General features: G+C 33.1%; 2 protein-coding genes across 3 annotated transcripts in view; both read left to right on the top strand.

The window, feature by feature from the left end:
• LOC117108873 (two pore calcium channel protein 1-like) overlaps positions 1-12,469 on the top strand; it is a 12,882-nt gene extending 413 nt beyond the window's left edge. Inside the window, exons 2-21 of the mRNA XM_033251035.1 lie at positions 856-1,008; positions 1,948-2,219; positions 2,457-2,570; positions 2,765-2,984; positions 3,896-3,989; positions 4,087-4,186; positions 4,326-4,442; positions 5,488-5,770; positions 6,290-6,346; positions 7,432-7,504; positions 7,983-8,087; positions 8,208-8,279; positions 8,686-8,775; positions 9,100-9,191; positions 9,646-9,692; positions 9,913-9,981; positions 10,128-10,221; positions 10,337-10,452; positions 10,890-10,967; positions 11,819-12,469. Of these exons, the coding sequence (XP_033106926.1) occupies positions 856-1,008; positions 1,948-2,219; positions 2,457-2,570; positions 2,765-2,984; positions 3,896-3,989; positions 4,087-4,186; positions 4,326-4,442; positions 5,488-5,770; positions 6,290-6,346; positions 7,432-7,504; positions 7,983-8,087; positions 8,208-8,279; positions 8,686-8,775; positions 9,100-9,191; positions 9,646-9,692; positions 9,913-9,981; positions 10,128-10,221; positions 10,337-10,452; positions 10,890-10,967; positions 11,819-11,896 (2,324 nt within the window). The 3' untranslated portion in view covers positions 11,897-12,469. The remainder of the gene's footprint in view (positions 1-855; positions 1,009-1,947; positions 2,220-2,456; positions 2,571-2,764; positions 2,985-3,895; positions 3,990-4,086; positions 4,187-4,325; positions 4,443-5,487; positions 5,771-6,289; positions 6,347-7,431; positions 7,505-7,982; positions 8,088-8,207; positions 8,280-8,685; positions 8,776-9,099; positions 9,192-9,645; positions 9,693-9,912; positions 9,982-10,127; positions 10,222-10,336; positions 10,453-10,889; positions 10,968-11,818) is intronic.
• Positions 12,470-12,952: 483 nt separating this feature from the next.
• On the top strand, positions 12,953-25,724 carry LOC117108893 (vacuolar protein sorting-associated protein 53 homolog). Of its 2 annotated transcripts, none has more exons than XM_033251068.1 (20): positions 12,953-13,100; positions 14,161-14,353; positions 14,698-14,778; positions 15,332-15,448; positions 15,749-15,835; positions 15,999-16,114; positions 17,301-17,420; positions 17,984-18,059; positions 18,180-18,247; positions 18,878-19,093; positions 19,268-19,496; positions 20,047-20,138; positions 20,416-20,658; positions 21,197-21,362; positions 21,853-21,935; positions 22,174-22,401; positions 22,762-22,917; positions 23,072-23,123; positions 24,403-24,507; positions 25,027-25,724. In XM_033251068.1, the coding sequence occupies exons 2-20, from the start codon at positions 14,249-14,251 to the stop codon at positions 25,180-25,182; spliced, it is 2,496 nt and encodes an 831-aa protein (XP_033106959.1). In that variant the 5' UTR covers positions 12,953-13,100; positions 14,161-14,248; the 3' UTR covers positions 25,183-25,724. The 2 variants fall into 2 exon arrangements, with proteins under 2 accessions (XP_033106959.1, XP_033106960.1); XM_033251069.1 differs by having other exon boundaries at positions 12,960-13,105.
• The last annotated feature ends 544 nt before the right edge of the window (positions 25,725-26,268 follow it).

Genomic DNA, 26,268 nt, shown 5'->3' on the forward strand with positions numbered 1-26,268 from the left:
ATTAATACGTATACACTGTCGTATATATTGTCGTGTCATTTTTTGTTATTCTGTATGTTTTTGAAAATTGGAGAAATAAATTAAATTAAATACATAAATAAACGCCCCTTATTCACTATAAAAATGTGGAACTACATACCATCTCAGTGTGTTATTACGTGATCATAAAGACTTATTGATCCCAGTCCGGTTACAAAGAATATAATTCTACTGGAGTAGTAGAATGTGTTGAGAATGATGTTGCTTTCATTAGATTTGTTTACAGTCATTTAGGGGGCGTTTATCCCACTAAAAAAATATACCCCTCGGGGGCGTTTATTGGAGGGAGCAGTATATTCTAAATGAGGCACTGGATGAGGCGTTTAAAGCGAGGCGTTTATTCGAATATACACGGTATGTAATGCTGGTTAATAGTTTGCGTTATGAAATGTGTCATTGAGTAATATATCCGGAGTGTGCACCATATCAGCATAATCCCCTAAATGTAGGCTATGCTGCTAGTGTTTGTGTAAGTCCATTGTAAATGTTTGGTTCATCAGTTTATTAATGTATCAAGAAATAAATCAGGCTTACTGAAACTCTTTGTTACGATTCAATTTAATTATTCTCTGTAGAAATTATACATTAACCCTACACAGACTTATTATTTTACAATTCAATGTAATATTTATTCTGAATTGTCATTTACATTATCATTATTATTTTATTATTATTAGTGTATTCTTTATAGGCCTACATATTAGTGTCTATATAATGTATTATTTCATTATATTATATAGTATATTCATACCATTTTATTATATACCATATCATTATCATGTAGTATCATATATCATTTATATATTAAAATAACAGGCAATGGTGGAAAAATTGTCAAGACTGCAGATGATGTCCATGTAATAATACTGGATCAGAATGGAGAGGTAGCAACGCCACAAACAACAACAGTAGAACTACACAGCCAACTGCACGGTGATATCGACTGCCGATCGCCTATATCATCCAGCGGTAAGTACCTTATTAATATTATCAAAGAGTATAAAACTGCAAGAGGTCCGACTGCCCTTATTTTGTATACAGGCAATGGAACGTTAAAAAGTCTCCCACGAAGGGGCGTGTCCTTCATAAGAACGTAAAAGGCGTTGGCATCGAACGCGTGCTGCGTTTCGAATTCCAGCATACATTCTATAGACGCGCAGCACGCGTTCCATATGAACGCACTTTACGTTCTTTTAAAGGCCACGCCCCTTTTGGGTAGTACTTTTTGAAATAGAATTGCGTTCCAAAGAATCCCCGGCAGTCGGACCTCTTGCAGTTTCATACTCTTTGATATTATGTACTACAGGTACTTAGTGCTTTTATTGATTTGATGGGTTTTCATATTTGACACATGTAAGTAAATGTTAACTGACGGTAAATGTTGTTTATGATCATTTGCAATGAACAAAACATTAATACTTTAGCTGATCTTAACTATCGATTAAAATATGTCAAACACTGTTATTATATAGTAGGAGTAATGTTTTGCCCTACCTGACGTGTTATCGTACTGAATACTCAGTATATACGTTCCCAATACGTTGGGGAATCGAACCCACGATATCCAGATAACTAACCAACAAACATATCGAAATCGAAATAGCATTGCAGTTCCCGCTGCTACTTGGGGATCGGATTTAATACTAGCCAATAAGCGCAAGCTCGGTGGTGGTCTAGTGGTTATGGCACCAGGCTAGTTTTCTAGATGTCTGGGTTCGATTCCCTTCCGGATGACTTGCGAAGTTTTTTCGCACGTATATGAGAACGTAGCTGAGTATTCAACACGATAACACGCCACGGTCAGGTAGGTCAAAACATCACTGTGATAGTTTTCATGACGCATACACATTGAAATGTTACCATATACAGTAATTTAGAAACGAATTTTATTATTTTTCTTACTGGTAGAATTCGAGGCTGTGAATAACGTTAGCTGTAGAGGAATATGTGTCGAAGACGAGAAAGCAGAGTGGGAATACAGGTATCAAGAGGCGGCAATGTATTTGAAAGAGGGCGAAGAAAACGAACAATTCGGCAGTCTTCCCAGGGCAAAGAACGCAACCATCGCTCAAATAATCATTCATAACTTTTGGTTCAACGTCATCGATCTTTTAGCGTCTTGCTTTATTTTGAGCCTAGCACTGGTGGAGTCGCCGGCAACGATTCCTATTCCAGTTCGGGTAATTAACGAAAACGTCTATATTTTAAGGTTAAGAACAGCCATCTATATTCATGCTTACTTAGTTGGGGGTTTTTTTTTCACTTAATGAAGCAACATAGTTTAGTGAAAAAAAATATATAATTTAATTTAGATCTGAATTCAAAAGTAAATTCAACTAAAAACGTGTTATCATATAATATTGTCCACAGTTAATTATTATCTCTAGATATTGATTGATATGTTATATGATTTACAGATTCATGCATCGTTTGAACTCTTTGCTTTAACCATCATTGCATTTGATCTCTGCATGAAATTACGATGGCTTGGTTGGAAAGAGTTCTTTTCGTACAAAAGAACAGGACTGAAGGTAAATTTTGCAACAGAACATAGATAAGAAAACTGTCAATTGTTCCACGCTTAGGGCCTAATATAATATTTGTCAATGACTTTCCTTATCCATAAAGGCCTATTAATTGAGATTACCTGCATGTAAAGGAAATAAATAATAAAGTCGGCATGTAACAAAAGTACTATCATCACTATCTTTTTCTCTGTTTGCAGGCCGTCTGCTTATCTATTATGTACACTGAAGCAATTGTAGTGATGATTTATGGTGACGCCCATTTCCGTGTGACGCGTGCTTTACGGCCCATCTTCCTGATTAACTGCCATTTCCTCGGCGGTGCACGACGTGTGCTACAGCAGATCATCCGATCTATTCCCCCTATCGCCGATATGATGCTACTTCTATTTTACTTTCTACTAATATTCTCAGTCCTAGGTTTGTACACAATATGAATCTCCTGTGCCAAAATCGCAGGAATATCTCCCCTTCCCATTTAAAAAGGTTCAACGAATTAAGTACTGTAAAGCTCCATAAAAAAAATTATATCTTTTTTTCACTTGAAAAGCTCAGGAGTTCTTGCAAATATGTTTACTGGTACAACAAAAACATCTTTTTTAAATATAAATTTGATTCCATTCTTATGACTTTTCAATGTGTCCCTAACCATTGATTTACTTGTGAACATTGGTAAAATGGGGGCAGGGTTAGCAAAAAAAAACCCCCCCAAAAAAACAAAAAAAACCTCCTTCCCTCATCAGTTTTTATTCTTTGATAGGGTGAACTAATAATTTTTTTTATGGGGCCTAATGAGAGGGTCCAATTCATTATTAACGTTACGTACGCCTAAAGATCAGATACCGAATTCCATGGAAGAGTGCGAAGTCAGGGGACAAAATTTTATGACGATGGTAATACGATTGGTTGTTAAGACAATTGTATATTATTATATTATTACTCAGATTCATATTTATGTTTTATATCCTGGTTGGTTATGGTGGATATTGAGGGCCTAATGGTGTCTGTCACTTTATAACCCCATTCACAAAAGAAATGACGTCGAACGTGGTAGATCCTATAATGATGCCTGTACCTTTGTTTATTTTTACGAGATTAGGTCTGGGATGATATGAGGAAAAGATTAGCATGATGATGATGGTGCCTATGATGATGATGATGATGATGATGATGATGATGGTGAAGATAATGATCATGAAGATGATAATGAAGTTGGTGATGGTAATGATAAAAGTGACGAACACGGTGATGGATATGAGATATGGAGGCAACACCGATAAAGACAACGACGTTAGTCATCATCTTAACATGGGCTTGTTTATTTTTTGCAGGATTTTATTTCTTTGTTCGGGTACCTGAGGACATCTATTTTAGCACGATCATGGACAGCATTATAAACCTGTTTGTCCTCACAACCACATCAAAGTAAGTCTTTCCCTAGTCTATATATTTCCTTACTTTTCTCGAATTTTTTAACTGAATTTAAAAAACAAATTATTTAATGGAAGTATTTTTTCTTCAGTTTCCCGGATGTAATGATGCCGACTTACCACAGCTCAAGTTGGAGTGTGCTGTTCTTTGTCATTTTTCTTGCGATTGAACTTTATTTCGTGACAAATTTAGTAAGAATTTTAATGTTTTTATAAAAAAAACTTTTGATTTGGTGAAAATCATTAATTTTGAACTGTTGTTACAAGCATCTATAGGCCTATTAAGTTTCTTTGTTCCTTTAATGTTTTATTGTGTTTATTTCTTTACAAGCTCCTAGCAGTTGTGTATGATACGTTTACCGGAATTGAAAAGGATAAATTTAAGAAACTACTGTTGCATAAAAGACTGGGAGCTGAAAAGGCATTTCAGCTTCTCTGTGGCGATGGGGTACGTTACTTTACCATTTAATTAAATTAATTTGACCGACAAAATTGTGTATTGCCCGGTGTCGTAAGTCGGGTACACTGTGTCGTACGACGGTCTTACGAACGTATGCCTCCATCTCCGCTCTCTGTGAGCGTTCGACGACGCGACGCCGTTTGCTGATTGTTGGCAGTCTGAGCGAATCGTCATTAAAAAGATCCGTTGCGCGTGCGTCATATCGCATTGCGTTTTAGGATCGCGTCGACCAACAGTCGTGCGACCGTCGTGTACAACGCAATACGCCCTGGTTTGTGCGCATTGCTTATGTATATTATAATTATCTATTTATATAAAAAAAAATTATAGAGGGTGATCATTATAGCTGAAAAATGCTTACATCAAACAAACCGGATCAAACATTGTATATTGATTCTGAAAGGCAAAAACAAATAGGCATAATTGTGTGTGTTCAGTGTTTTATAGGCCTCTATGAATCATAGGCCTACAGTAAATGTTGAAATACAGAGTAGGTTCAATGTTTGCGAAGCACACCTCACCGTACGCATGAAAGTCACGTATGTAGCGCGTGTAGTACTTGATATAAAAATTACGATGACGTAAAAAATGAAGCGAATAAGCCTCAGTAGAACGATCAACAGATACCGAGCCGAGGTGACGGTTTCAGCATACAAAATATTCAATCTAATAGGCGTCACGAAATTACCCCTGCCAGCCCACCCTTGTAAATGGGCCATCAAGAACTATGTTACGATTTTTTTTAAGTCGAGATTCACTTCTGTATTCAATTAAATCTTTCTGCTATGTTGATTTATTCTTCCATTTTTGTTACCTTTAACATCATACTATTCGGCACCCGTTAATATAATAGGACTAAATAGGAATATTTTGAAAAAAAAAAAAAAAATGATGGAGAGATTAATGGCTGTTCTCAATTAATTTTAGGTTGATTTATTTTTTTTAATTCTTTACCTATAAATTATATTTTTCGGCATTAAGCTCCTTAATATGATAACTTTGTCTTGTAAATTTCTCAATTTTCTCAAAACAGCATCTCAACCGGATCTGCTTCACGCATTTCCAAGGCCTATTAAGATACTATGCTCCGAAATTGAAGAAACACTGTGCCTTTCTGGTTTTCAAGACGCTGGATAAGTCGGAATCAGGGATGCTCAGCCTAGATGAGTTCAACGACGTGTACGGCATCACGAAACTGAAATGGCAATCAAAACGAGATTTGAGGCCTTGGTTTGAAACGCTTCGTTGTGGCTTAGCTGAGCCATGTCGATACATCCATAAACTCGTCAATTCAAACAAATTCAATGCGTTTATATGTGAGTAGGCCTATCAGTTTTGTCTAGTTTAATGTCCTTTTGTCATTTGCTTTAAACATAAGTTCATTTAAGGCACATGGATATAACTTGTCGTCATTAGAATGTCAGCATTCGTAACGCGTACTTTTAGAAACCTGGAATGTTCGTGTCATAATGACATGAAGAGGCAGACCAAGGAAACGAGGAAAACACGATAATTTATAAGTGCGACTTTGAATGTTGCATCCAGATAGTTGGTTATTATATTATTAAACTAATAAATCTTTTCTACTGGATGTGAAATATTGCCACATAAAAAGTCCAGTTAAAATGATTTATTCGCTTAAGAATATAATTTTCTTATACGTAGCCAAAAATAGTTTGATGATAATGTCCAATTAATAAAACCGAAAACAGATGTCAGCTCCGATACAGTGACTCTGTGTTAAAGGAAAACTTGGATTACAACATACACATTTTTTATATTTGTTGTATTTTTTTTATTATTGTTTATATAGGCTACATTTCTTTCTTTTTCAGTCATTGTTATAGTCTGTAACAGTATCCGTTATCTAGTCAGAACTTTCAAAATTTCACGTAAGTATTAATAATAAAAAAGGAATTTAAGGTGTCAGATACGTGAACACATAGTATAAACCTACATTTGTTGACTTGTTTGGTGTTTTTGTAAGAATGTTATCATTGTGATGTATTTTAAATTAAAAAATATACGCCTAGAATGCACACTCTTGAAGGCCAAGCCAATTTCATCAAAAACATAATCACGAATGAAAATAATTTTTATAGGTTGTGACTGCGGTTTGTAGATATTGATCAATCATAATAAACAAGTTATGAAACAAATGACGTGAGCAATATATAATTTAATGTCTGAAAACCCGGATGTTAATCTGCATAATTCCATTACTGTCCAATAGCTGTCTTCTAAAGACACTTTGCCAATTGGCATATACTTTTCGATACTTTATCAGAATATTTCCACTAGTGTGGAACGTAAGCATTCCAGAGTGCTAAACAACTTCTTTCTTTCCGCATATAAATGCAGTTAACTATTATTCAATACCTTGTTTCAATTCGCCCTTTTTTCACTTTAAGGGGCCAAAAAAATTGTGCTGGCCACGTTTTAGGAAAATCTAAAAAATGGGTAGGTCAGTAGGTAGGAAAATCCTAGTGCAAGGCTATTCCAGTCTTATAAGCTCATGAAAAAAAAATGATTGTTCCTTGTAGTCAAAAAAAAAAAAAAAAAAAGCTAAAATGCCAACCCTGAATTTCGTCAAATTTGGGTCGGTCGGGCGTGACCAACGCAATATCTTTTTTTATTTGGCCTAATAATTGAACCTGCATTACAGTATGTTAATAATAATAGTAATTGTTTAACTAATCATTATATTATTATATGTTTATTCTAAACAAGCGGAAATAAATTGGGTATTGAAATATAATATATTGTAATTATACAAGCTGCAGCAGCTGTAACAGAAATGCAAAGAATGATTTGCCTATTATAGTAACCCTGTCTCTTATACACATCTAGATGTGTATAAGAGACAGATGGAGAGATTAATGGCTGTTCTCAATTAATTTTAGGTTGATTTATTTTTTTTAATTCTTTACCTATAAGTTATATTTCATATTATTCCATTTTAATTGTATTCGATTAGTATATGTGTCTGAATGTGTACTAAAACTGATAGGACATGGGGTTAAAGGTTACTTCAGCTCTGGATGGAATGTGTAAGTTTCTTATTTTCTTCTATGAAAAGTAAAAAGTAACTGCGTATCCATTTAATTCCATAAATTAAAATAAGTTTTTCTCTTTGTTTACTTTCACAAAATTATTTTAATCTTAACATTGACCTCCATAGAACAGTTAATGGGTTACCAACCAGTATAGGAAAATGATTATCATAGTCACAATACTGACCAAAAAAAAGACATGAAATCAACCGTTTCTGCGTATAAGTCAACTTACGTCATCGTTGCAAAAAGTTCTTATTGTCACCCGTACTTTCTTAACCTAAGCAATCAATGCTAAGGATTAAAAATAATCAAAAACGTAAATTAAACATTTTTTTGAAAATTGAAATTAGTTTTTATGTAATTAATTAAATATAAGACACGTCATCATTAATTATGGATTTACCTTGTTATGCATGCATCAAGTAGATTTTTATAGCTTATCAACTTTAAATATATCGTATTCTGTTAACAGATTTGACTTCATTGCTAACATATCGGCTATATGTGGTGTATTGTCAAATGTCTTTGATACTTATTTCTACTACGTTGTCATGCTGTGGCCTCTTCGACTGCTCAGGTCAGTACAAAAATAATTACTATATATATTTTATTTAGTTTTATGAATATATTATCGTATTTTTATTTACGCTTCTCTTACGTTCATATTGATGTGATTTTTCTCCTTTATCTGATTTAGATTATTTAAGGTGAAAAAGCGTTACCGAGATGTGTTGGCCACTGCTTACGTCTTGCTTCCGTGCATGTGGAGGTTGGTAGTGTCTTATTCTGTGTCCGCTCTCGTATTACGATAATGAGGACAATGATGATGATGGCAATGAGGAGGAGGATAAAGAAGATGAGGAGGAGGAGATGGATGGAGAGGCTAATGATGATAATGAGGATCAAGAAGAAGATAATTATGATGATAGTGGTGGTGATGATAATAGTAAGGGTGATGATGATGATGATTACGAAAACAATGATGATGAAGAAAAATGAAATATTATGTCTATCAATATCGATTTTGAATGGCCATTTGTATTATTAAATTATCACTATCATCATTATTACTTCTTTAGTAATATTGTAGTATACAATTTTCAGTAATTAGTTTATTTAAACTAAAAAATAAGTTCCAAATTATTGATTGTGTTTTGTTTTATTCTCATTGATAGCGTTTGTATCGTGCTTTTCATCCTGTTCTACTTTTACGCAATCATTGGAATGGAACTATTCCATGACCTTCCACTAGAGAATTGTTGCCAGTAAGTCATTACATCTTCACCACTGAATTTTACTCCATAACACAGAACATCACATATTTTGCATCGTCAACATGGTGGGGAGGGTTACTACGCTGCTGGATGAGAAGCTTAAAAAATAATATGACGATGGCTTTAATACAAATGGAGATGGTAGTTTGGTTTATCAGAGGTGTTCGAAAAAGGTGTTCTTCAGAACCATCTGTTTTTGTGTTGAATTTGAGATATTTAAAGTAGAGAAACTTATTTCATTGATTTTCAAATATGTTTTATTGATTAGTATATTTCCACAAATTTATGTTTATATTCATAATTAATTATTTTCAGGAGCACATATTTTGCCGATTATTACAGCAATACAACAACATTTAAACAGTATTTTTGGCTCAACAACTTCAACAATATTATTTTCAGTTACAGTATGTATACCTTCATGTTGTTCGATTTTACACCATTCTTTGACAAGTGTAATCTATCCTACGAATATAATGCTCTGTTCTTACAATGTTTTCTGTGACAAATATGCCATATATGGGCACGATCACGTCATATCACTCCTATGTAGTGAAACAAAAATATGTTATTTGTAGAGGTATCTGTCCTATAGGATAGTGTAGGCCTAGCCTATATTATGCTTAGGCTATTTATGCTTGAATATAAACCGACAACTTTTTCTATACTGCAGTTATGAAGGTCTTGATTTTGAAGATGCTTTTAGATTTTATAATTCTTGATAAACCTTTTTGATATTCTTGTGTAGAGTTTAAGTGGTTTATATATAATACAACAGACAGTTTTAACAGAGTTAGCAAATACGTGTTTTAATATATGACCTAGCTAGGCCTATAATATAATTATTCTCACATTTTATAGCAACCTTGTTCGAGTTGACTGTCGTTAATAACTGGCATATTATCATGGTGAGTATGAACACTTAAATACAAATTTGAAAAAAAGATTTTACCTTGTGGAAATATTAGATTGAATGCCATTTATATAACGTAAAATATATTGGAATGTATTTATCAGAGGGTGATTATTTTCTTGGTTCCTTCCTCCTGTAGCGCTTTGAGCACTACTGCGGTGAATATGTGTGCTTTATAATTCTACTTATTATTATTATTATTATTTTTCATTTAGAATGGTATTGCTGAAGTTAACGGAGGATGGAGCAGACTATATTTTGTCGTGTTCTATTTAAGTAGTATGGTGAGTAGTTTTAAGGTTCTGTTTATATAAAGCATTTAGTTACATCGTATACTGCAACAATTTTTATATATACAGTAATTAGAATCGATCTATATGTTCTATTTTACAATACATTTTCAATACAATATTTATCTGGTTTGACGCAGGTTGTCATGACAATTGTTGTAGCATTCATCCTCGAGGCATTTATCTTTAGAATGCGATACGAGAAAAAGAAACACAAGAAGCAACCTGCTAGTGGTAGGTCAATGCTTTCATCTTATTTTGCTTGTTGCAATACTAACGTTAACTGTAAAACTTTCTTCCAAACAAAACTTTATTTAGAAAACTTTAAAATTGCTTTTTCGTTTGACAGCTGATGCAGAAGTGGAGTTTCAATACGTTTTGACAAAAGCTGAAATAAAGTATCATTTCCCTGATGCTAGAAATGATGAAGAGTTGTCAGAGTTAATGGAAGAAATCAGAACATGGGTAAGATGGGGACTGTATATACTGTAGGCCTTTTATGACGGGCACCGCCTGTCGCACAGCATACGTGTTGTTCCACAGGGGGCTATAGTTTACGTATAGTAGGCCTATAGTATAGTATAGTATAGTATAGTAATAGGCCTAATAGTTATTGTTATCCATAGCAATAAAGAAGAAAATACATTTTATAAAACAAAATAAATCATTTCAAAGTACAAAAGCAATAGGCCTACATTGACAATAAAACATTATGGATAACAGAGAATAACCATTTTAATTTGGTCGGCTTGTTTCGTCAGATGGTGTCCGACAGTCCTCAACAATTCTGTTGTTTTGTGGGATTTAAAAACATCCAAGGGGCAAAGCTTATCAGAACTGTTCATTTGGTTATGTAGATCAACCTAATTGTTTCATTTTCCAATCTAACTGTTTCATTTTAGGGGAAAGTTACCTTTAATGGTACTCGTGAACGAACCAAGGGAGACTTGGAGCGAACAATGTTTGCCGACGAGATAAAGGTATAAAAAGGAGGAGATAAAAGCAGAATAATATTATTATTCTGCTTTTATGTTATCTATAGTAAACATCAAACATGTTCCAAACAGTAAAGTGACAAAGAGATTCCATAGTTCGATTTAAGCCTACATTTTACAAATGATTATCTAACAATGGACGTACTCAATAGATTATGGATTCTCAGTATTTTCAGTGTGCTTGGAAAGCCTAAATTATTAATATGATCGTTAAACGTTAGTGCTACTGAAATTTACCGTATTGGAACTCTCAGTAATTGTTTGAAATCGGAAAGACAGACAGTGACAATTATTTATTAATGTAGTAACAGTTATAATGATAAAGATTATTAATAATCATGATTTTTTTAAATTCATCTGGTTTTAGGTTTACCCAGATTAACTTTTAATATAATACTATAATACTATAATACAATAATTAATGGTAGTGTTATTGTTAGGGATGATAGTTTGATGAAGATTCATCTATCCAGGATATTAATAATACAATATTTTAAACTTTGAACACTGGATATTATTTTACGAGCTTACCTTGCAAGCTTTCAACCACTGCTGTGGTCTGTTCAGGCTGACTCCATCTGATCTTATTATGACGTCGGAGCGGTTACCGTCAGTGGGTTTCGTTAGGTCCCTCGCCTCCTTCTGCTCTTTGATGATAGGGATAATGATGATTATGATTACGTATAATGATTGATGATGATGATGATGACCTAATAAGGTGAATTCAAGTAATACACCATAGGCCTAGTATCAGTTCTTGCTCACTAGGCCCATACGTTTTGTTACATTTGTATAATTTTTAACTGAATTAAATTAAAATTGAACAATAATTTCAGGAATGGATCCAGGAGAATGAATTTGAAAATAACCTTAAATCAGTGACGTCATCGACAGAAAACGACAGCCAAGTTTGAGAATCAAACGTACTACCAAGATGTAGCTTGCTGGATAAGGTTCTTGCCTTCCAATCCAATGGTGCTGGTTCAATTCCTGTCAGGAACAACATTTTTCTTCCCACGACGAAAGCTCCATTCCCTGAACTTAATGATGATGAGACATATCTATAGTTTGTGTAGTACAGCACCATGTATATTATATAATATATGTTTGTCTTGTTTGAGGGATTGTCACGTATTAAATAAGACAGTGGTTAATATTATTGAAAAACGTTGACTCATGTATGTTTGTATTAGTTTTTCTTTCAAGTGTGTTTGTCAAGTTGTAAACTTGAATTTGTAAATATTTTATTATTTGTCTATATTTACATTGGTTCCTATAGCACAGTCTAAACGTGTAAAATTGTTTTAATAAACAATGGAATTTGTTTTATATGCTTAATACATGGTACTCTTCACGCCACCATAGGCGGATCTATTTATTTGCATTATTATTGAGGCTTATATTTTTCAAAGCATTTTCTTAGAATAAAAATTATGTTTAAGTAGCAATGCAAAGAATGTATACACTTGTGTTAGAAAATATATATGGGCGGATTAAAAGAATAAATATGATTTGAAAACATAGATAATGGTGTCTTATTTGACACTTCTTTTGAATGCATTATAACTAGTCTTGTTCAATATGATGGATATGATGATAATAATGATTATGATGATGATATTTATGATGATGATGATGATGATGATTATGATGATGATATTTATTATGATGATTATGAAGATGTTGATAATTATTTTTATAAAAAGCAAGTCAAGTCTCACCAAGAAACTGGTAGATAAAAAATCACAATAATACCATAATTAAACACCAAAGTTAAATACATTCTAGCAAAACAATGTAACAAAACTAAAATCACAGATCCAACAACTAAACAACAAACATAAAAATAAAAAATCGTGAAATCAAAAAAGGCCAAAGAAAAAGAAAAACCCCACCGAAAAAGTCACGGAATTGAGAGTTTTAGTGGTGATCGATTGAGGGCGTTATCAGACTTGTGTTCGTTTCGCTTTTTTCGCGAGCGTGTGTGTGTGTGGAGGGGAGAGAGGAGATGATATAGGCCTAGACCTAAATTTGTGTTGTTGCGGCCCTGTATTGTTGTTCTCCTACTCTTTCTAAGGACTCGAAGCAAAGTACAAGCATGGTATAACTGCTTTGGAGGTGTGGTAATACAGTAATTTGATTGTTAAATCTTATGCATTTTTTTTGTTAGGCAAATACCCACTTATTTCCAAACTACAATTGCTAGGCCCAGGCCTACTACAAAAGACAGACACTACCTGAACCAGTCACTTGCAGATGCGGGCAGTGCAGTTTTGCTGCGGCCCATCCCACTCTAAGAAAACACAAACCCGGGGCCTAGGCTAGGCTTCGCCATCTCGCCATTGGCAAATAAAACCTTTGGATGCGGATACACTTTATTATTAAAAGGATCAACGTAAGTCATGAGCATCCATTGAAACACAGACCAGACCAAGGACAAGGTGTATAAAATCCCTAAATTTATTACTGATTCTAGCTAGGCCTAGGCCTACAATTATTTTTTTTCAGAAAATAAGGGCTGATTTCCTCGCAGATTTTTCCGAAAATTAGGCTTTGACCTAAATCTTAATATATGACTAATGTATTATTCAGTAGTTACGATTCTGCGCTCATATTTTCCCAGAGATTTTCCACACAGATTTGAGCTAGTTATTGAGGTATTTATTTACTGTAGGTGAGTTGAATGGCCAAGCGGTTAGCAGGGACGCCACAAGCTATAGCAATAATATCGGCGCTGGTTCGAACGGCAAGCTCGCCTATGGTTCTGGTGGTAGAACAAGTCTTCTCGGATAAGGACTACAAACCATAGGCCCAGTGTATACAATGGCTCGTGTGCACTATAAAGAACCCAGTACATCCTTCGAGATGAGTAGGGGGATACCCCGGTGTACTGGAACATACAGCCCCTGTGGTGGACGACGAGAGTTGCTGGTACCGGGTTACCAGGTAGCACAGACATGAAGAGACCCTTAGGAGCGAAGAAAGTCATTGATCGAGTTCCTAGTCCTCAAGTGCCTTGAGCATCTTATATTAGATGGATATGTGTGCTATATAACACTACACTATTATTATTATGTATATCGCGCAATTAAAATACTTTACACTATGGTAGCTAGACACATTTTACTAACTATGTAGTTACATGTAATGCTATCATTATTAATTTTTGTTATTCCAGTTTATTCCTCTTATTGCAATTAAGACAGCAATATCTGTGGATTGTTGTTTGTCGGGAAAGAAGTTATTTGAAAAACCATCAGTCAATAATGATGGCAACCAATATGGAAGATGATGAAGTTGATGTCATTGAGGATGACTATATGAATTCTATTGTTAATTTACCTCCTGAGGTACAGGAAGCAATAGAACAGGTTAGTTTATTATGTCTGACAATCTCATGATGAAAAATATAAAAATTACAACAATAATACTCAAGAAATTATGTGGTCAACAGCAGATAAACAAACAAAAACAAGCTTAAAAGATAGATGTGCAAGGTCACGTTATTCTCTGATATAGTAAAAGTAAAGAGAAGTACGAGCATTTCTACAAATATGAAATATAAATTAAGTTCAACATCAGAAATTAGTAATAGAGAAGGCATTCTAAATAATGTCAGCTTTGCTGGATTGCTAACCATTTGTAAATATAATCAAATAAATGTTAACTATAAAAATATAATTTCAATATTTTTATTTTCATTATTTTCTTACAGGTGTTACCAAGTAATGATCCATTAGATAGTCCTGACTTCAACGCTGTAGAATACATTAACACACTTTTCCCAACAGAACAGGTAAAATAATATTGAAAACAGTGATTTTTTTTAGTTTGTTGAGTTTAATGATGTTATAATTTTTGTTTTTTAATGTTGTTCATACAGTATGATATGAACAACATAATAGTGATGTTACTAAGGGCATCATCACCATCATCTGCCGCAGTTACCTCTCCTCCATCTGTTATAGTTAATGAGTCGAATCTAAAGTGACCAGCACGTCCCCCTGATGCAAATTCCAAAGACGTTCCTCTGAAATGTTGTAAAAAAGAGTTCCAATAAATTTAATGTCAATTAACAAACGTTATTCCAACCAAATGCTTGTTCAAATCATTCATGATTGCTGAATCCTTGGTTGTTTGTGTGTTTGTTACATGCTAATTATCTGATATTTCCTAAATAATTGTAAACATGTTTCCCAAATAATCACCACTCTCGGTAAGCACTGTATTAAACGTGACACAAACGCTGCGGCGAAAATACTATTTTGAATAAGCATTAATATTTAGTATCATCGGGTAATTTTTATGCAATCATTATTTGTTGTTTTTGTTGATCTGCCCATTTCTAGTCTCTTGCTAATATTGATGAAGTCATCAATAAAATGAGAACAAAGATCTACCGCCTTGATGACAACATCCGAATGGTGGTCAGAGGTCAGACAAACGCTGGTCAGGATGGTAGGGAAGTAAGTTGTATGTTAATTGTTATTATGTTGATAATGATTATGTATATTAATGAGTGATAGCCGCATTAATATGTTTCACTAATAGTAATATTATTTCCAGTAATTGTGGTAGTATTCAGGAACAGAATACTACCACTACTAATGACATCACTTCATGACCATATATAGGCACATCATGACTGTATATAGGCATACAACAGTTTTTAAAAGTGCTGTCTCCTGAAAGTCTGTGTCTGTCTTAAACACTTATCCCTGAATTGTGAATGTAGTAAGGTTTTTTTTTTTATTTTGTCTTGTTAGGCTCTGGCTGAAGCACAGAAAGCAATCCAAGAATTATTCAAGAGAATTAAAGACATTAAGGAAAAAGCAAATAAATCAGAAGAAATGGTGAGCTTGTACTAGAAATGTTTTCGATATCTATAGACATTACGATATTTATATAGCGAGAATACAGAATTATATTGTCATTTCACTTCTGACCCCAATTCTAAATACAGAATACTTATTATTTAATGTTAATTATTCTATATTATATAAAAAATTCAAACAGGTAAAAGAAATAACTCGTGATATTAAGCAACTTGACCATGCAAAGCGCCACCTAACTGCATCAATCACAACACTAAATCATCTTCATATGCTGGTCGGAGGAGTCGATACTCTTGAGTAAGTCTTAACTTTGAATTATTAGTACAACTGTGCGGCAAAGACAAGCCAAACCTGTCACTCGTCGAAAATCGCGTTTTAGAAATAATCTGCAAAACGTGTTTGAATGTCAACATTTTTTTAATCTACTGTATTTTATTGCACTAAACTAAACTTTGTATATCTATACATCATGCTATATTGTTATTTCCCCATTTTTTGACAACATTTTCTAACGATTTGGTGATTGTCTCTGCCTGAAAAATAGCCAAAATCTTAAACTTTGAAGACTGATTTCTTAAATACTGTTCTTCAGATTACTGTATACTAAACTCCTTTTACTTCATAACGAAATGTCGGATTAAAATGTTCCTTTTACCATTTTATAACTTTCATTGTACTGCTTAACCCTGTATTAATAACTAAAAACAATTTTGCATGGAGTGACTAGTTTGGCTTGTCTTTGCTACATATGAGAAAAATCTGATTTGGTTAAGATGCCTCCCAGTGTGTTTGGTTTGAAATTTTGTCTTGTTGGTCAAAGGTTCCAATAAAAAATAATAAAAATATGTATGTTCAAAGTACATCATTATTAAGGCTGCGGCATGCAAGTTTCCTCCATGTTCTAAAGTTCTAAAAAACAAAAAAAAATTAATATATATTTAATAAATAAACTGCAACCAATACCATTAACTTTTAGTTCTAAACAGACTTTATTCAAAATGGTAGTCATGTTTTAAAATATTTTATTCCTTTTTGATCTTTCATTTTATGTTTGCAAAGTTTTTCACAATCAGTTTTTTTTTTTTTTCAATTTTTTGTACAGTACCATTCAGTTTGTTTTTTTTGTTACCTTCTCTAATATTTTTTTCTCATGAAATTGCAATTCATTTTTTGATGGAAATAAACAATATGATTGATTGAGTAATTGAGATGTAAATTTCCTCTGTTTAATATTAAGCTTTCTGTAAGCCTGATTTATTTGCTTTATTGTCATGAAAGGTAGTTTGCGTCAGCAGAGTAAAACATTACCACTAAGAGTACACATAAACTACTCTATGACATACAGGATATACAGATATAGATTACTCGTCTTAACAAGAAAATTCTACCAGTAATCATGAGCCGGTAATCCCTTTTCAACAAAAAAAAAAAAAAAACTGTGCATGTAAGTAACACTTATTTTAATAACCTTGTGATCTTACAGATCTTTAACTCGACGAAGGCAGTATGCAGATGTCGCTAATCTCCTGCAAGGTGTTGTTAACGTATTGGATCATTTCAACAAGTATGTGGGCATACCACAAATTCGCCAACTTGCTGACAAGTAAGTTTTATGTAACTTAACAGTGCAGCATCAAGTAGGAACTTTGAGGCTGGCATATTATGAAGTATACTGGGAGAAAGTTGCTGCCCTTTTCTGGAAAGTGTCCTACGTTAATGTGCTATTGTAACTTTCATTTCAGCCCTCCAGCTGAAACACAAGGAGAGCAGTGATGGAATTTAACTAGGGGTCAAGGGTCTGTATGGTTCAGCGAATACAGTTTTTACACCAGTTTAGCAAACTGAGATATGCATCTCATGCGTCACTCTATAACACCTTTTTTTTTTCATAACTATTTTTCGGTGAAAAAACATATAAAATATGTATTATATAATGATTTCTTTCACAGGCTGTGTGTATGACAACTTTTTAATGGATAATGTGTTTTTTTTTCAACATGGAATTGCTATTAGAACAAGTAGCTCAAAAAAGGGATTCAATTTTCAATAAGTTGTAGAAACACTTTGCATTGATGTAATTAATTCATTGATTCTAGAGGTAATTTTTTTAAATCAAGGATTTGTTTAGTGATATAATTATTAGTTTTTAATGTTAATTCATAATAGAGTGAAGAAAATCCAAGCTGAACTTGGAGTGCAGATTTTAGCAGATTTTGAAGAAGCATTTGCAAATGCAAGTAAGGTGAGATTAACAGATTAATTTGTTGGCTTAATTTTGTTCTCTGATTTGTGCTTGTACTTTTATGCTATATTTATTTTGTCATATTTGTTGTTAAATTGTAAAAATTTTGATACTTTTCAGCCAATCGGAAATCAGAAACAACTCACAGAGGCTTGTCTTGTTGTAAATGTTTTGGAACCCAAAGTCAAGTAAGTTTACATTATCATCATCATCATATTATGTTAATTGTATGGGAAAATATATATTGTTGTAATTTTCAATTGAAATTGTATGAAGTATTAAACAATAATGACCTGCCTGTTTTTATAGCACATCATAAAGCCCTGACAAAAACATGTGACATGTCTAAATATGTATCATGATTACATCACATCATGACCATATATAGGCACATCGTGACCATATATAGGCACATCATGACCATATATAGGCACATCATGACATCATTATAGTGTGGACAGAGCTACAAAACAAGGCCTCTATGTGCTTCACATTATAACCTTTGATGTTTTATCAAATACCTATGGAATACAACATTAGCTCCCTGGGGAGAATTCCGTAATATTGCTGGTATTAATCAGCACATTGGCATTTGAGCCCACCATTTGTCCACTAAGACAACTGGGTGGAGAGAGGCAACTTTGGACAAGGACACAAGCTAAATTTACTGTTAAGTTTCCAACTTCAAATCGCAGCTGCTAGGCTAAACCCTTCCAAGCAGATAGTCTGTTTATATGTCAAATTATAATGATTTCTAACATATTTAACATAATTTCTTTTTCTTTTTAAATCTCATTTTTTGGTAAATTGCTTTTAAGGAAAGACCTTTTGAAGTGGTTTGTGAAACTCCAACTCTCTGAATACCTTCATTTGTTCCAAGAAAACCAAGACATAGCTTGGCTGGACAAAATTGATAGGCGGTACGCATGGATCAAGAGGGCTCTTGTTGAGTATGAAGAAAAGTATGGACGTATGTTTCCGCCAGATTGGGAAGTCAGTGAGCGAATATGTGTAGAATTTTGCAACATCACAAGGTAGAGAAAACCAATTAAGTTATACTATATAATTTTGGCAGTAGACATTTAGCCGGTAGAACACCTATTCGTTAACACAGCATTTTCGTGAAGAGAATGAGCTTCAAATCTAACATTAACGGCAAAAAAAAAATATTTATCTTTGATTTACAATTTTCCAAAATTCCATTTCAGAGATGAACTTTCTAAGCTAATGCAGAAAAGGTCAACAGAGATTGAGGTCAAACTCTTGCTGTTTGCCATTCAGAGAACTACAAACTTTGAATTATTGATCACAAAACGATTCTCAGGGGTGACACTCTTACCCCCAGGGGAGGCTACCACACCGGTGGATATCAAGGCGATGGAGGAGGAGGATGCTGGCAATAATCCGTTTGAAGAAGATAGTCAAATTGAAGTGAAGGTAAGTAAGTACTTATTTGTGGCAGCAAAATATCAGTAAACTTTTGAAACTTTTTTTTTCGAGAATAGATAACAAGCAAGAATGAGTTTAAGGTGTTTTTCCAGTGGGCAGGATACTTTATACATATTGTCTTCCCCCTGGAATATTTTGATTGTTATTACCTTGCAATTGTTTAATTAAATATGTATTTTGGTGTTTACTGCCCTCTTGGAACATAGTCTTATTGTGGCAGGAGTAAATCCAGTAATGGTCATGTGTGTAAAACCGGTATGGAAGAATGATGGGATGAGTCATGAGCTAAAGATAAAAATGAAAAGCAAGTCTATGAAATATGATGCCATACTAGATAAGACCTCCTTGCCTACAGTAATTTATCTATTGAAATCAAAAACACAGAAAGCTAGATAAGACAATTCCTAGAAAGTTCACTAAAAAGTCTCTACAGTAGCAAGAATTAAGAACATGTAAAAATGCAGTAGACACACGTTCCTGCTAAGAGCCTATTTTTATAATTGTACTAACATTTTAAAATATTTGTTTTAATCCTCAGACTATTATGAAACAACAACAGTCACCGTTTCAAGGAATCATATCCGCATGTTTTGAAGCCCATCTTCATATTTACATTCAGTCACAGGACCAGTAAGTAGAGTACATGATTACGAACCACATAATCACAATACTAATATTGGCAGGTTATATTGATAGCACAACTGTAATAGGTATGTAATGATAATGTTTAACAGTTATATATTTTATAGTGCGAAACACTAAGGTCCTTTTAAATTTAATCATAATTCACACATACGCTATTTAATGGTTAATATTTTATAGTACCAAATACTAAGGTCTTTTTGTTTAATTTTAATAATTATTTTGTAATTTATAATTGCCATAATTTTGATGTTTTTTTTTACAGAAATCTGTCAGAGTTAATTGAACGATTTGTCACAGATTTTAAAGCCAACGGTCCACCACGAGCTGAGTCTGAACATGGTGGCGCTATTTTTCCAAGTTGTGCTGATTTATTTGTCTACTATAAAAAGTGTATGGTGCAATGTTCGCAGCTAAGCACAGGAGCACCGCTGTTATCTCTCACATCAACATTCCAAAAATACTTGCGCATTTATGCCACAAGACTGCTAAGTGGAAGCTTGCCTAAGTGAGTAACAATGATGACGACAGTGACAATGTCAGTGATGATGGTGATGATCATAATAGTGATGGCAATGCTGATGAGGATGATGGTCTCAAGACATATCTGTTGTCTGCTGCTTTTGCAGTTTCTTAGTTTTCTTTTTTTGTCTTACTTGCAAACTTAATTTGTTTAGTTACACACCGCCATTACTTGAGCACATGTGCCTGCCCTGTGCCTTAAATTGCCTGTAAACGTTGTGGTGATGTGTGTGGTGTTCCTTTTTTGGTAGCTTTTAGGTTTACTGTAATCTATGGTTCTTCCTTCTGTAGCGCTTTGAGCACTACTGCAGTGGATATGTGTGCTTATTAAATCTTATTATTCGTGACGATAATAATGTAAATGATGATGATGATGGTGATGGTAATAATGGTGATGTTGATGATGCTGATAGTGATGATGTCGATCATGATGATGTTGATCAGGAAAATAAAAATGATGATGGTGATGGTGATGATAATGATGATATTGACCATGATTGATGAAAAATTTTCTTGCACCTCAGAGCTGTTGTGAGTACACCAAGTGTATCAGGGTTGAACATCTCCACATTGTTGAAGGAAGGACTTAAAGATTCCTCAACTGAGATCTCAAAGTTCACCAGTGAAGAGCAGTTCCTTGTCTGCAGCATCCTGTGCACAGCAGAGTACTGTTTGGAGACTTCACAGCAGGTTAGTAACTTTTTTGGTTGGCAGGCCCATGCCGTGTGTGCGTTCAATTCAGTACATGCCAAAAGTCAACAGCCTAATTTTAATAATTATAATGATGATAATAAAAATGAATTACTCTATTATTAGGATAATTATGATGACAAAATTGGTAATGTTAATAACGTAAATGATGATAAAAATACAATAATCTATGTACTGTATTTCTATAGCACTTTACCAAAGATTGTTTCAAGTGCCTTTAAAATTCATACAAACAAAAAACACTCAAAAAAGCAGAGTAATGGAACCACATGTATAATATTCACACCATTTCACCAACCTGTCAAAAAGCCAGCGAGCTATTAATCTTATAAGTTATAATGAATGCCATAACTTAAGGAAGTCGCTTGTCAAGTTTACTGCGACACTACAGATTTATAATCCATCAAAAATATTATGATATACTCACATACTCTGCCTTTTGACCTAATGTTTAATCCGCATCTTACAGCTCGAGGGAAAACTACGTGAGAAGATAAATCCTGATTTACGTGAGAAGGTTGATCTAACGAATGAAGTAGATTTATATCATAAGTATGTATAATCCGATATTTCTTTTTCTTTGTTGACAATTTCTGTTTGACATGACATTAAGACAGTATATTCTTCAACATTATACTATTTAAACTACAGATTAAATTTATTAAGGTATATTAAGAATTAGTTTTAATCATATTTCTCAAATAATAATGAAAATATAAGTGCCATAAAAAAAAAGGAGTGTTATATCTTGTTCTACTTTATGTGTCATTGTATACCCTGTTCTTTGTAGTGTCATAGCAAACTGCATTCAGTTACTGGTACAAGATCTTGAGGCCTTGTGTGAGCCAGCTCTGACTGCCATGAACAAGGTCAATTGGTCAGTGGTAGAGGCAGTTGGTGACCAGAGCAGTTACGTCAGTGCAATAACATCGCATATTAAGCAAGTTTTACCAAACATCAGAGACAATCTAGCTTCTGCTAGGAAATATTTTACTCAGTTCTGTATCAGATTTGTCAAGTAAGTTCTACTGTATATTTCCAATCAGTGTGTTTTTAACAATTTTGACACACTCTGAGTATGGAGGGCTCTGAGGGAGAAGTATTTAACAGGCCCTCAACTAAGTTGTATGGTTTTTCTGCTCACAATGTTCTTTTATGCTTAAGTATTTGCTTTACGAATACCATATGTATTGTGTTATTACAGGGCCTATGTTAGGTCTGCGAATGATTAAGCATCGCTTGCACTGCGATTAGCTGCAAAAAGTAAAAAAAACTGTGCGCTAAGGGAAAATTAGTTCATGGAGAATAATAGATACATTAGAGGTCAAATAATGACATCATATTTGACTTATAACCTTTTTTTATTATCTTCTTGTAGCTCATTCATTCCTCAGTTTGTTAATCACCTGTACAAGTGTAAGCCCATCAGTACAGTGGGTGCTGAGCAGCTGCTTTTGGACACTCATTCTCTCAAGACAGTACTCCTTGACCTTCCTTCCATCGGGTCACAGGTCGCAAGGAAGGCACCAGCAAGGTCAGTTGCTCTTTATTTCACTAAGTTTCTATATATTGTAATACATCTGAAGGTTCTTACGTGTAAGTATGTAAAAACAACATTTGTTTGTGGCCTACTTTCTTTTTGCTAACATGTTGTAAACTGTGTTTCTTTATTTACTCCTTACTTTCAGTTTCACTAAGATAGTTGTCAAAGGAATGACCAAAGCTGAAATGATTTTAAAGGTATAGTATAACCTTTTAAACTTTTATTATGTTGTTGTTTTTCATCTTGCTGCTGTTTGTATTGCTGCTGTGTTGGAGATTATTATTATTATTATTATTATTATTATTATTATTATTATTATTTATAAGTGTGTATAGTGTTGCCTATTTTAATATTGTATTTTATCATCTTTTTATGTAAAGTGCATTGAACTGATATAAATCTGAAAATGTACTATAAACATTTTATTTATTATTATTAATTATTAATACTATTGTAATTATTATTATCATCATCATCATCATCTACCATTATCATCATTATAATTATAATTATTATCATTATCATCATCATCATTAACATAATCATTATCATAATATAAACAAGTTGGGGTTGATCTGCCAAAGAAAAAGTAAGCAACTATGGATAGTTACCATACATAAATGGCTATTCAAGAAACAAAATGATTGATGATTCATAATTCTACAAAATGCATAATATAAAAAAAAATTTCAGTATATAGGCCTATCTACCTTATTCTGCAAAGCTAACTATTTTTGAATGCAATGTATTGTTCAATTTGTTTATGCTTCTCATATACTGATTTTAAGGGATTTATGTGCGGTTTTTGTCCATTAACTTTACAGTTATAAATATATAGTTTTGTAATAAATATTAGTTTATTAATTGCATGCTATTAGTTTATTAATTGCATCTTTTTCCCACCTGGACTCGATTCCATCCGGCACTGCAGTGTGTTTTTGAATTAACTGAGAATAGAGGTATTTACAATTTCTTTCCATTTTCAGCACACTATTGATGTTTGGATTTTCAATTATTACATTTGATGGATTTATATCTGTATTCTCAATTATTATTTGCTTCCAGTGCCTTGGAATCGAGTTTACAATTTGATGGTAAAAAAGGAAATTCGGTTTGAAATTATGTCTTTCTTCAAGTTCTTTCAAATTACAAATTCGATTTCTATTGGTCACAATGTCCTTAATATATTTGATATTGTTGTCCCACCAAATTTTATTTATAGTGAATTCTACGTTTTATTATTAATTATTAATACTATTGTAATTATTATTATCATCATCATCATCATCTACCATTATCATCATTATAATTATAATTATTATCATTATCATCATCATCATTAACATAATCATTATCATAATATAAACAAGTTGGGGTTGATCTGCAGCCAGTTAGTTAACATTTTGTGTATATTTCTTGGATGTCATTTTTTTTACACCAAACTAAATTACAAGTGGTAGTCATTCACCCTTTCAGGTTGTGATGTCCCCTGCCGACCCCAGTCAAGCGTTCGTTGATAACTACCTAAAGCTGCTCGATGACACAGATACTTCAAATTTCCAAAAGGTCCTGGAAATGAAGGCAAGTGATGAGTAATCGGATATTGTTTTTTTCTGTTGATTTGAAATTTAAAGCAGAGTGTAAAACAAAAAAGCAGTCATATAATAAAGTGGATTAATAGTATTAGTAGTACATATTCATTTAGATCCACTTTTAAATCCACAAACATAAATTCTATAGCAAAACTCTAATCCCTTGAAATCCCATCTTAAAATAATCTACAGTAATTGTTTCTCGTGTTAAAAAATCATGCGTCATTGTTTGCTGTTAAGATGTTGATTTACAAAACAATGTGATTATCTAAACAAACAATTCCTACACAGTAATATATTGTTTTATTTTTATGGTGTTTGAGATTTAAGACTCCAGGCTAGTTATCTGTAGGTCATGGGTTTAATTCCTACCTAAATCTTTTGCAAGATTTTTTTCGCAAATATTTGTGGAAATACTGAGCATTGAGTACAATAATATGTCAGATAGGGCAAAGAAATCATTCTTCAAAATATTTCATTTATATAACAAAATTTTTGTGTTTTTCAGGGACTTAAGCGAGGTGACCAGAATATAATGCTGGAACTATTCAAAACTAGACTCCCATCCCAGACTGCTGGTAGAGGGCAACCAGGCGTGGCTGCAGCACGTGAAGAGACTAGTAGAATTAGAAGACTAGAGAAACTAATTAAAAAGAAATTGTAACCAAAAACATTACGATAAAATGGAATCATGTTTGTATTTAAAATGTTTATTGTTAAAATTCTTGTCTTCTTATTGCAATACAAGTTTATACTGTTCTGGCATTCTAATAAGGGTATTTCATAGTAATGTGAATATGACATTTTTACATTTATCAATCCCCTCCCCTTTTTATTTATTTCCATGCAAAATACAACAAACTGGTTATTATGGAAGACTGGAAGAATACTTTACAACATAGTCAAATAATGTACATTAAAAATTACCTGTTTTAATTCCTTCGCCTCTTTCATGATGCATTAAAAACATGTTTGTATGTTTGCCAAAATATATAAAATTGAATATAAAAAATTGATAAAATTATAAAGGTTTATGATGTAAACTTATTAGATTGCCACTTTGATGTTCTGTTGAAGTTGCAAAATGTTTCAATGGCATTTTGGATTCGACCTAGGCAAGTTCAAATGTATACAGTATAAGTTTTATTTATTATACTTATATATAAGTTTGATATTGATATGTACTTATATATTTGATGTATTATACATAAGTATAATATAATATACTGAAATAGGTTTGATATAATATACTTATATATAAGTTTGAAAGACAGTATAAGTTTTATTTATTATACTTATATATAAGTTTGATATATACTTATATATATTTGATATATTATATTTAAGTATAATATACTGATATAACTGTGATATAATATACTTATATATAAGATTATAATACAGTATAAGTCTTATTATTGTACTTGCAATATACTTATATAATGTTTAATATGGTACTGGTATGGGAATTTATATTGTGCCTTTTCCTTGCAGTTGTAAAGTCTCATTGTTCAGGGAAAAACTCAGGCAGCATGTACTACAGCATTAAACAGGAAATCACGAGCACCACAACAACTATATTGTCAAAACAATTAACAACAAAAGCACAACACAAAACGTACAACAGGCACACTCAGAGAAATAATAATTGGATGAACTAGGCAAACGAGTCCTGGGTGCACGTTTAAAAACATTGGGATCAGAAATGTCCCTAAGTTCAGTTAGGAGATTATTCCAAAGTATAGCAGTG

Source organism: Anneissia japonica, unplaced genomic scaffold (genome assembly GCF_011630105.1).
Source record: "Anneissia japonica isolate Jap-2015-1 unplaced genomic scaffold, ASM1163010v1 scaffold2617_len527014_cov191, whole genome shotgun sequence".
Lineage (NCBI taxonomy): Eukaryota > Metazoa > Echinodermata > Crinoidea > Comatulida > Comatulidae > Anneissia > Anneissia japonica.

What these genes read in the sequence shown, in the direction of transcription:
- LOC117108893 (XM_033251068.1), top strand. Translation starts at nt 14,249, where the DNA reads ATGATGGCAACCAATATGGAAGATGATGAAGTTGATGTCATTGAGGAT. An exon ending in ATTCGCCAACTTGCTGACAA is followed by an intron (nt 17,421 to 17,983) that starts GTAAGTTTTATG and finishes AATTCATAATAG; the next exon opens with AGTGAAGAAAATCCAAGCTG. An exon ending in GCAAGGAAGGCACCAGCAAG is followed by an intron (nt 22,918 to 23,071) that starts GTCAGTTGCTCT and finishes CCTTACTTTCAG; the next exon opens with TTTCACTAAGATAGTTGTCA.